The 13218-nt window shown below is 38.0% G+C and overlaps 1 protein-coding gene across 2 annotated transcripts in view; it reads left to right on the plus strand.

The window, feature by feature from the left end:
• Positions 1-12748, plus strand: part of RASGRP2 (RAS guanyl releasing protein 2) — a 139613-nt gene extending 126865 nt beyond the window's left edge. Inside the window, exons 15-17 of one of the 2 annotated variants that reach the window (XM_053719988.1) lie at positions 4383-4541; positions 6164-6218; positions 12440-12748. In XM_053719988.1, coding sequence (XP_053575963.1) covers positions 4383-4541; positions 6164-6210 — 206 coding nt within the window. In that variant the 3' untranslated portion in view covers positions 6211-6218; positions 12440-12748. The remainder of the gene's footprint in view (positions 1-4382; positions 4542-6163; positions 6219-12439) is intronic. The other variant, XM_053719989.1, reaches the window with a different exon arrangement.
• Positions 12749-13218: the final 470 nt, after the last annotated feature.

Raw genomic sequence — 13218 nt, forward strand, 5'->3', positions numbered from 1 at the left:
GGGCAGAGAGAGCAAAAGAGAGGGGGAGAGAGAGAGCAAAAGAGAGGGGGAGAGAGAGAGCAAAAGAGAGGGGGAGAGAGAGAGCCAAAGAGAGGGAAGAGAGAGAGCCAAAGAGAGGGACGAGAGAAAGCCAAAGAGGGGGAAGAGAGAAAGCCAAAGAGAGGGGGAAGAGAGAGCAAAAGAGAGGGGGCAGAGAGAGCAAAAGATAGAGGGAGACAGAGACCAAATGAGAGGTGGAGAGAGGAAGGCAAAGAGGGGGAAGAGAGAAAGCCAAAGAGGGGGAAGAGAGAAAGCCAAAGAGACGGAAGAGAGAGCCAAAGAGAGAGGGCAGAGAGAGCAAAAGAGAGAGGGGAGAGAGAGCAAAATAGAGGGGGAGAAAGAGAAAGCAAAAGTGAGTGGGGGAGAGAGAGAGAAACAGAGGGGGCAGAGAGAGCAAAAGAGAGGGGGAGAGAGAGCAAAAGAGAGAGAGGGAAAGAGAGAGCAAAAGAGAGGGGACAGAGAGCAAAAGAGAGGGAGAGAGAGCAAAAGAGAGGGAGAGAGAGCAAAAGAAAGGGGGAGAGAGAGAGCAAAATAGAGGGGGGAGAGAGAAAGCAAAAAAGAGGGGGGGGAGAGAGCAAAAGACAGGGGGAGAGAGATCACAAGAGAGGCAGGAGAGAGAGCAAAAGAGAGGGGGAGAGAGAGCAAAAGAGAGGGGGGGAAGAGAGAAAAAGAGGGATGGAAGAGAGAGCAAAAGAGAGGGGTTAGAGAGAGAGCAAAAGAGAGGGGGAGAGAGCAAAACAGAGGGGAGAGAGAGCAAAAGAGAACGGGAGAGAGAGAGAGAGAGCAGAAGAATGGGAGAGAGAGAGAGCAAAATAGAGGGGGAGAGAGAGAGAAAACAAAAAAGAGGGGGATAGAGAACAAAAGACAAGGGGAGAGAGGGCAAAAGAGAGGGGGAGAGAGCGAGAGCAAAGAGATGGGGGAGGGAGAGAGCGAGAGAGAAAAAGAGAGGGGTAGAGAGAGAGAAAAACAGAGGGGGGAGAGACAGAGCAAAAGAGAGGGGGGGAGAGAGATCAAAAGAGAGGGGGGAGAGAAAGAGCAAAAGAGAGGGGGAGATAGAGAGCAAGGGGTGGAACCGCTGTACTGCAAGAAATGGCCCGTGTGCCTGGGCTTTAGGACTAGTTTCTACATATTTGGTGCAAAGTTTTGCCCAAAACTTGTTGCACTAATAGATATAGAGATAAAAATGAAATAAATACACAACATAATATAGCTAACTTCGTTTTTATTAGTTGGAAAAATCTATGTGCCCCATGTTTAAGCCATGTAATAAAAGTCACACTCTCCACTTAGCGCCATATTTGACTCAACACTTTTTGCACCAATTATGATGCAATCTCCTAAATAACCCACACACTAGTGATTTTTTACACCACTTTTGATTGGAATATGCATAATCACCTGATTTATGACATCAGCCAATATGATTCAAATACACATTATAAACTATCACTAACGAATCAAATTGCTCGATACTTGTGTTATTGATCACTCATCAGAACTTGTAAGTGCCATTTGTTACGTTGTGTATTATACTTTGAAAGTATGTATATGTGAAATTAGTATTAAAGATAAACATTGATGCTGACATTAGGACACACAGTGTAATATTTTAGACAAGGATTTTGAAATTTGAATTGATGTTTGATTCAATATAATCTTAAGCTGATAGCTCAAAGGGATAGCCCACCTAACATTAAACTGTCATGATTCAGATACAGCAGAAATTAAAATCACCTCTTTACTGGCATTATATGTTCATTGTATTTCTTCCTTCTCTTGAATTTCTTTTTTAGTAAGAAATGTCATCTTATATGCCAGTCCATTTTATAACACCTGTGTAGGGGTGGTTTTTAAAAATAGATTGCAATCAGGAGGGGTTACACAGGTACAGAGAGAAAACTGGCCCAGCTCTTAAAGGGACAGGAAACCCCAAAATATTATTTTATGATTTGGATAGAACATACAATTTTAAACAACTTTCCAATTTACTTCTATTATCAAATTTGCTTCATTCTCTTGTTATCATTTGCTGAAGGAACAACATTGCACTACTGGCAGCTAGCTGAACACATCTATTTAGCCAATCATAAGAGACAAATGTAGATATATATATATATATTTGTATATATATATATATATATATATATATATATATATATATATATATATATATATATATATATATATATATATATATATACACAAATATGTGCAAGGATATATGTACAAATTCTAGCATTAATAATAATTTAAAAAAAAATAAATAAAAAATATGACTTCTAGAAATACAAATACACATTAATTTCTGTGAAAGTATCATATAACAAGTCAATATAAAAAAATAACTTTCTATGAGATATTTTTTGTTGAGGTATAAATCAATCACTTTCTTGGACATTAACAGGTGAAAAATGAAAGATTAGCTTTATAGAAATGTGCTTGTTCATGGACAGTAATGAAATGGTATAAATAAAGTTGGGAAAAACTTGAATAACCACAACATCGATGACTGTTAGTTAACATCAGTCTGATGCGCTTTGCACCGTACTTGACGCGCATGTTTTTGATGGCTTTTTTTGATAAATATGGAGATCATAATCAGGTCCGCGTCAGCGATGTCTGGCAACTGTATTGACTTCGGCGAATGCAACATAGTTGACGCTTTGATAAATAGGCCCCTTAGTGTATTGTAGGAAGTGTTAGTGCCAATTACTAGAGGATCTCACTATCACTCTAACCAGACTTTGCTCCAGCTCCTTCCACCACCAGCAGCAGCAGTGTTTACTGAAACATTTCTGTTGTCTGTCCAGAAGGGAACTTAGTTCCACCTGCAAAAATAGTGCAGGAACTCCGATCCCATGTGTTCAAGCTCAACTTAACCCTTGAATAAGATGGTCTTTAATGTCCCATCATGGTTAATCTTTGGAATGCTGACATTATATTAAAGGGACAGTCTACACCAGAATTTTTATTGTTTTAAAAGATAGATAATCCCTTTATTACCCATTTCCCAGTTTTGCATAACCAACACAGTTATAATAATACACTTTTAACCTCTGTGATTATGTTGTATCTAAGCCTCTGCAAACTGCCCCTTTTTTCAGTTTTTTTGACAGACCTGCAGTCTAGCCAATTGGTGCCTGCTCCCAGATAACTTCTCGTGCACGAGCACAGTGTTATCTATATGAAATACGTGAACTAACACCCTCTAGTGGTGAAAAACTGTTAAAATGCAATCTGAAAGAGGTGGGCTTCAAGGTCTAAGAAATTAGCATATGAACCTCCTAGGTTAAGCTTTCAACTAAGAATACCAAGAGAACAAAGCAAAATTGGTGATAAAAGTAAATTGGAAAATTGTTTAAAATTACATGCTCTATCTGAATCATGAAAGTTTATTTTGGCCTAGACTGTCCCTTTAAATGTATTAAATAATGAGCAAGTCTATGGTATGACTATAATATTATTATCAATAACAATTATTTAACATAATAATCTTTGCTCAGTTTTTCTACCAAATTTAACTAAGAGCACATTAAATTAAAACTCATCACTTAGAATTAATCAATAATGAACCATAATTTTGATTACTACTTGACTTAATGGTATATTTATATATTTTGATATCTGAAGGAGAAGAAGATGGTTTTAACTTTGCAGGATTCAAAATCAGAACCATATGGTTCAAACAAGGACTGCAGTTGGCCAATTAACCGAGTTAGCCACATTTTATACCTAATTCTCTTCAGCCATAGGGGCCTATCTATCAAGCTCCGAATGGAGCTTGATGCCCCATGTTTCTGGTGAGCCTGCAGGCTCGCCAGAAACAGCAGTTTTGAAGCAGCGGTCACAAAGACTTTCTTAAATAGGGGCCATAATCTATAATAACCATAACCAGATATTATATTGCACCAAACTAGCATGAACCCTTATGGTGCTTTTAAAATATCGTCAATAGACTGTTACCATCAGCTAAGGACAGGTTATTTGTTAATACTGCCTGAGATACAAGGGTTTACCTCTGTACATTTTAGTGAAGTTTACAACATTTTAACTGCATTATGTTATGCACCATCTGCATAGTAACATTTAAGTAGTAAAGATGAAAATAATTATTAAAGACATCCCTACTTAGTAGTGTTAACATATAGTCACCCCCAATAGAATGAAATACATTTGGGAATTACTCTTTTACTTGCATGATCCAGGTACTGTTTATTGACTAAGTGATAATGTTCTTACACAATACAACACATTTACAGTATTATTAAGCATTAATAATGTTTACAATGCAACCCAAGTTTTTATTAGTTTTCCTTTGACACTATTTGTCTATTTCTTCACAGCTTGTGGGGTCACCTGCCACAAACATTGCAAAGACCGACTTTCTGTAGAGTGCAAGAAAAGGTCCAAGAGTGTCTGTGATAGAGGAGAAACCACACAGCCAGGGAGGAACTTCTCTTTCAGTCTCCCAAGGTCATTTAAGAGAACAGCAATTCAGCCAGGTAATGTCAAAATGTAACTTAAACACTGTGATCTAGATTACAAGTGGTGCATTCTACCTTGCACAAGTATTACAGGTATTTGATCTAGGGCAAACTAAATTAGAGCACAGGGGGTTTGTGCAAATGAAGACCTAGGGGAATATTTATTAAGCTCCATATGGAGGTTGATGCCCCGTGTTTCTGGCGAGCCTTCACGCTCGCCGGGAACACAAGTTATGAAGCTGCTCCATAACCTGTCTGCCTGCTCTGAGGCAGTGGACAGACATTGGCGGAAATCAACCCAAACCAATACGATCGGGTTGATTGACACCCCCCCTAGCAGCCGATTGGCCGAGAATCTTCAGGGGGCGGTATTGCACCAGCAGTTCACAAGAACTGCTGGTGCAATGATAAATGCCGAGAGTTCATGCTGTCAGCATTTATCGATGTGCAGCGGACATGATTCGCAATATTGGATCATGTCAACTCGCACAATGATCATTCGTCCCCTTAGTGTAAAATGTAAGGGTTAAAAGATATGTGCACCAAACACAACATAAATACATTAAAATAAAGTGTTACACTCATATACACTATCTGATACAAAATTATGCATATAAATATTAATAAAAAAATTATATAAAGGTTAAAAAAAATGTAGCACACCACTTGTAATCTGACTCTATGTGTTGAATGGATAATGTTAATGAACAAAAAAAAAATGAAAAGTAAGTATCTCAACAGAAAGTTAACCAACATCACAGACCATGTTCATTAGAGATTGGGGCACAAATCAATGTACCCCAGCTCTAACCAACAGCATAAAATGGTTCCAGAAGTTCAGAAAACAATAAAAAATACAATATCTGTAGCTGTTACTTTTTGTAGTGTCCACTTGATATCACCGGGCGACCAACACACATCTGATTGGGAGGTAGTTGAACTGTCCAGAGCTATGGCTATCTTTTCTAAGCACCATTAGGTCACTTGGAAACCACTGTAGAATCTGTAGAATTTTAAGTACTTACAACAATGACCTCGCTTTTTTTGTACAGATTTTTCTTCCCGGTTCCTTCTACATTTTTTTTAGCTATGTAGGTGCACGTAAAGGAAGTCACACCGGAAACTTTACACTTAGAGTACAGGGTGGGAAAGGATTTGGGGGTACAAGATTGGATTTAGGATTGTACAGTATAGGGTGATCTAGGGGTCTGAGATAAAGAGGTTAGCTAGGACTGTGAGATGCATGAGTTATACTACAGCTCCAAGATACATGGGTGGGTTGGAAGAAGCATTTCTCTTTGAAGTAAAGCAATTGTTAGCAGGGACTCTGGGGTATGTGAATGGGCTAAGACTATTGGATACAAGGGTGTGCTATGATTTTAAGTATGGAGGTAGTTAGGACTCTGGGGTTCAGTTTTAGGTTAAGATTCTTGGATATGAGAAGCTTGGGGTAAATAGTTGCTAGATTGTAAATTCTTTGAGAAGAGCTCGCCTACTCCTTTATCATATATTGTTATAATTCATCTGAACCGTTATATATTATCTTATATAAAAGTCTCAGATTTAAAGGTATTTTTAAATCACTTATGCTCTGTACCACCTTGTTTCACTTTAATAAATAGTCTCCATCTTCTATGCAGCTCTAAAAGAGGAAGACGACGATGGTGTATTTGATGATCGCTTATAACCCATAGCGTAAGTGTTAAACGCTAAGATCAAGAAGAGTGAGAGATGAGTGCTGCAGTGCATTTTAGAATATATATATAAAATTGCAACAAGATCTGTACTCACCAGCAACCACAACCACTCCGTGCATGGCCAATGTAAATCCAAGAAGTGAACAGCATGTAGAAAAGGATCCGGTGTTAATCCCACAATATCCACAGCAGCAACAAACCAGCACCAGAGATAATAAATATCACCTTTTATTGTAACAAAAACATAACGTTTCGGCCCCAACTAGGAGGCCTTGGTCACATGAAACAAGTCACCTAGGACAAGCATGTCCTATGTGACTTGTTTCATGTGACCAAGGCCTCCTAGTTGGGGCCAAAACGTTATGTTTTTGTTACAATAAAAGGTGATATTTATTATCTCTGGTGCTGGCTTGTTGCTGGTGTGGATATTGTGGGATTATTTAACACCGGATCCTTTTCTACACGCTGTTCACTTCATATATATATATATATATATATATATATATACACTGTGTGCAGAATTATTAGGCAAATGAGTATTTTGACCACATCATCCTCTTTATGCATGTTGTCTTACTCCAAGCTGTATAGGCTCGAAAGCCTACTACCAATTAAGCATATTAGGTGATGTGCATCTCTGTAATGAGAAGGGGTGTGGTCTAATGACATCAACACCCTATATCAGGTGTGCATAATTATTAGGCAACTTCCTTTCCTTTGGCAAAATGGGTCAAAAGAAGGACTTGACAGGCTCAGAAAAGTCAAAAATAGTGAGATATCTTGCAGAGGGATGCAGCACTCTTAAAATTGCAAAGCTTCTGAAGCGTGATCATCGAACAATCAAGCGTTTCATTCAAAATAGTCAACAGGGTCGCAAGAAGCGTGTGGAAAAACCAAGGCGCAAAATAACTGCCCATGAACTGAGAAAAGTCAAGCGTGCAGCTGCCAAGATGCCACTTGCCACCAGTTTGGCCATATTTCAGAGCTGCAACATCACTGGAGTGCCCAAAAGCACAAGGTGTGCAATACTCAGAGACATGGCCAAGGTAAGAAAGGCTGAAAGACGACCACCACTGAACAAGACACACAAGCTGAAACGTCAAGACTGGGCCAAGAAATATCTCAAGACTGATTTTTCTAAGGTTTTATGGACTGATGAAATGAGAGTGAGTCTTGATGGGCCAGATGGATGGGCCCGTGGCTGGATTGGTAAAGGGCAGAGAGCTCCAGTCCGACTCCCGCCAGCAAGGTGGAGGTGGAGTACTGGTTTGGGCTGGTATCATCAAAGATGAGCTTGTGGGGCCTTTTCGGCTTGAGGATGGAGTCAAGCTCAACTCCCAGTCCTACTGCCAGTTTCTGGAAGACACCTTCTTCAAGCAGTGGTACAGGAAGAAGCCTGCATCCTTCAAGAAAAACATGATTTTCATGCAGGACAATGCTCCATCACACGCGTCCAAGTACTCCACAGCGTGGCTGGCAAGAAAGGGTATAAAAGAAGAAAATCTAATGACATGGCCTCCTTGTTCACCTGATCTGAACCCCATTGAGAACCTGTGGTCCATCATCAAATGTGAGATTTACAAGGAGGGAAAACAGTACACCTCTCTGAACAGTGTCTGGGAGGCTGTGGTTGCTGCTGCACGCAATGTTGATGGTGAACAGATCAAAACACTGACAGAATCCATGGATGGCAGGCTTTTGAGTGTCCTTGCAAAGAAAGGTGGCTATATTGGTCACTGATTTGTTTTTGTTTTGTTTTTGAATGTCAGAAATGTATATTTGTGAATGTTGAGATGTTATATTGGTTTCACTAGTAAAAATAAATAATTGAAATGGGTATATATTTTTTTTGTTAAGATGCCTAATAATTATGCACAGTAATAGTCACCTGCACACACAGATATCCCCCTAAAATAGCTATAACTAAAAACAAACTAAAAACTACTTCCAAAACTATTCAGCTTTGATATTAATGAGTTTTTTGGGTTCATTGAGAACATGGTTGTTGTTCAATAATAAAATTAATCCTCAAAAATACAACTTGCCTAATAATTCTGCACTCCCTGTATATATATATATATATATATATATATATATATATATATATATATATATATATATATATTTATATATATATATTATATATATATATATATATATATATATATATATATATATATATATATATATATATATATATATATATATATATATATATATATATATATATATATATATATATATATATATAAAAATAAATAAGAAACCACACTCTCTGGACTTTTCCTTGCCATGTCAAATCTTTAATGTGACATTTTGGGGTTTCCCTCTTTCTAAAACAGATAAACACATAATACCTATATACATACACATATTTTTTAAACCCACATATTTCACAAATTGACATTAAAGCTAGTTGTTTTTGCACCAGCAGTATAAAGCACCAGGTCTTGCTTGTGTAACCTGCAAACAAATTAAAGAAATGCTGAGTCTAAAATCAGCTCTGTACACCTTTTATTAAAAGGGCATTTTACAAAGAAGAGAACATATATGTGTTTATTCCAAGCCAACAGAATGCCAGTGTAAAACGCGTAGTATAAGTTTTGCAGAAATTTTAAATTCAACACTGCCGCAGCCCATCAAAAACCTTATTATTTGCATGGTTTGCAATTTACTTTTTTACTTTATGTTTTTAGGCATGCTGGGATAAAATGATGTTAAACCCTATCTTTAAAGATTTTAATAGTTACAAATATTGTGCAAATCACATTTTAAAAATGAAAAACTTGCAGTCAACAAAAATACGTTAATCAAATGTGTTACTGCAGAAATGTATTCGAACATTTAAAAAAATTTATATTGAACAAAATTATATGAATTTATTATTTGTGAATGTCATTAAGTAATATTATTAGTTAAATGAAAATCAACATTGAATTAATTGTATATATACATGGCACATACAAGGTCCCACATAGAGGTAGATAGCGTACAGCAAAGACAATTCAAGACCATACACTCACTAACAAATGTCTTTTAGACTATTATAAATAACAAAAAGGACACAGATGCATCTGCACACTATATATGTCATCATGAAAGTGTCACACAATCACAACAGGTTAGAGAGACTATAGCTGAACTAATTCACAACAAGATACAATTGAAACAGAATAACATTACAAACAGAACAGGATGCAGACAACAGAAAAAAACACACAGGATACAGACCAGGCACATAGTTACAAACATGACACCGTTGTATTCACAAACACAAATAGGGTACAAATGCAATAGGACAAAATAGCAAACATGACACAGACAGTCACACAATGACAGACAGGATACAGATATAGACAGACGCATTAACATACTTTAATCTGATGCAACATAACAACATAATAAGCACGACACAGACAGTCACACACTATCAAACAGGACACAGGAAGACACAAAATGACAGCCAAGATACAGATGGACACACAGTGACACCCATAACATATGCAACTGATCAACATAGCAAATGGGGCATGGACAGACACACAAGGACAAGCATGGCACAAACACACAGTGAAAGGACACAGACCCACAACAGCAGGCAGGGCACAGGCACACAATGTTAAACAAGACACAGATACACAATGACAAAGAGAACACAGACACATAATGGCAGAGAGAACACAGACACACAATGACACGATGATAGAAAGGACATAGACACACGGTGACACAATGATTGAAAGGACATAGACACACAATGACACAATGACAGAGAGAATACAGACACACAATGACACAATGATAGAAAGGACATAGACACACGATGGCAGAAAATACAAAGACACACAATGATAGAAAGGACATAGACAGACAATGACAGAGAGAACACAGACACACAATGACATAATGATAGAAAGGACAGAGACACACAATGATAGAAAGAACACATATATACAATGGTAAACAGGACACATACACACAATGACAAAGAGAACACAGACACACAATGACACAATGATAGAAAGGACACAGATACGCAATGACAAACAGGATACAGACACACAATGACAGAGAAAACAGACACACAATGACAGAGAACACAGACACACAATGACACAATGATAGAAAGGACACAGATACGCAATGACAAACAGGATACAGACACAATGACAAAGAGAACACAGACACACAATGACACAATGATAGAAAGGACACCGATACGCAATGACAAACAGGATACAGACACACAATGACAAAGAGAACACAGACACACAATGACACAATGATAGAAAGGACACAGATACGCAATGACAAACAGGATACAGACACACAATGACAGAGAAAACAGACACACAATGACAGAGAACACAGACACACAATGACACAATGATAGAAAGGACACAGATACGCAATGACAAACAGGATACAGACACAATGACAAAGAGAACACAGACACACAATGACACAATGATAGAAAGGACACCGATACGCAATGACAAACAGGATACAGACACACAATGACAAAGAGAACACAGACACACAATGACACAATGATAGAAAGGACACAGATACGCAATGACAAACAGGATACAGACACACAATGACAAAGAGAACACAGACACACAATGACACAATGATAGAAAGGACACAGATACGCAATGACAAACAGGATACAGACACACAATGACAGAGAAAACAGACACACAATGACAGAAAACACAGACACACAATGACACAATGATAGAAAGGACACAGATACGCAATGACAAACAGGATACAGACACACAATGACAAAGAGAACACAGACACACAATGACACAATGATAGAAAGGACACAGATACGCAATGACAAACAGGATACAGACACACAATGACAGAGAAAACAGACACACAATGACAGAAAACACAGACACACAATGACACAATGATAGAAAGGACACAGATACGCAATGACAAACAGGATACAGACACACAATGACAAAGAGAACACAGACACACAATGACACAATGATAGAAAGGACACAGATACGCAATGACAAACAGGATACAGACACACAATGACAGAGAAAACAGACACACAATGACACAATGATAGAAAGGACACAGATACGCAATGACAAACAGGATACAGACACACAATGACAAAGAGAACACAGACACACAATGACACAATGATAGAAAGGACACAGATACGCAATGACAAACAGGACACATACACACAATGACAGAGAGAAAACAGACACACAATGACACAGTGATAGAAAGGACACAGATATGCAATGACAAACAGGATACAGACACACAATGACAAAGAGAACACAGACACACAATGACACAATGATAGAAAGGACACAGATACGCAATGACAAACAGGATACAGACACACAATGACAGAGAAAACAGACACACAATGACACAATGATAGAAAGGACACAGATACGCAATGACAAACAGGATACAGACACACAATGACAAAGAGAACACAGACACACAATGACACAATGATAGAAAGGACACAGATACGCAATGACAAACAGGATACAGACACACAATGACAGAGAGAAAGCAGACACACAATGACACAATGATAGAAAGGACACAGATACGCAATGACAAACAGGACACATGCACACAATGACAGAGATAAAACAGACACACAATGACACAATGATAGAAAGGACACAGATATGCAATGACAAACAGGATACAGACACACAATGACAAAGAGAACACAGACACACAATGACACAATGATAGAAAGGACACAGATACGCAATGACAAACAGGATACAGACACACAATGACAGAGAAAACAGACACACAATGACACAATGATAGAAAGTACACAGATATGCAATGACAAACAGGATACAGACACACAATGACAAAGAGAACACAGACACACAATGACACAATGATAGAAAGGACACAGATATGCAATGACAAACAGGATACAGACACACAATGACAAAGAGAACACAGACACACAATGACACAATGATAGAAAGGACACAGATACGCAATGACAAACAGGATACAGACACACAATGACAGAGAAAACAGACACACAATGACACAATGATAGAAAGTACACAGATACGCAATGACAAACAGGATACAGACACACAATGACAGGACATATACACACAAAAAGGACAGAGATGCACAATGATGGAAAAGACACAACTCATAATCAACCTGTATTTCTTTATGTTTCAGGCAGACTGCTTCTCTTTTGTCTAGAAATGAATCATGAAGACACTTTAATAGGAGATATTCCTATGTCAGTAAGAGACACTCACAACTTTGCAGTCTTCTTACATCACTGTGGTCTACAGGGCACCTTCACCTTACCTGAGAGATTCTTCATACAAGGGACACTGCAAACTCAGCGGTTAGAGATGTCACTTTACAGTATGTGCGTTTTATGGACTGTTACATGACTTGCCTAGACATCTCTCACCAACAAGTTCTCTTTGTATTTTTCTCAATGTTTATAAAAACAAATATAAATAACTATAAAGACCATGGTCGGTCTCTTTATTTGCTGGTTGTGTTTTAAAATGTGTATTGTGGTAACTACCTACCTGTATTGGATAAAATAGGAATAGCATAAACCAATGGTACCTACACACTGGTAAATATATCCCAGTGATGGGTAGTAGGCAAGGCCAGATCATTCAGGTGGCTCACAAGGCTTTATAATGTATTTAAGTAAATAGATGCATGTTCTAATACCGGCTTTGACAAACTCTGGGTGCCAGGTTGCCAAGGTTATGTGTGGATGACTCAGGCTCTGTACTGGGCACTTAAAGGTAGATGCAAAATCACTTCTGTAAGGGCTATCAAGTGTTTAAATCAATAGGTCCAATATGTTTTACAGCAGTGATTTCACTCTATGATTGGCCCATGTTGTGAGCAGGATCTCTTTCTTTCTTTCTTTCTTTCTTTCTTTCTTTCTTTCTTTCTTTCTTTCTTTCTTTCTTTCTTTCTTTCTT

Source organism: Bombina bombina, chromosome 7 (genome assembly GCF_027579735.1).
Source record: "Bombina bombina isolate aBomBom1 chromosome 7, aBomBom1.pri, whole genome shotgun sequence".
Taxonomy (NCBI): domain Eukaryota; kingdom Metazoa; phylum Chordata; class Amphibia; order Anura; family Bombinatoridae; genus Bombina; species Bombina bombina.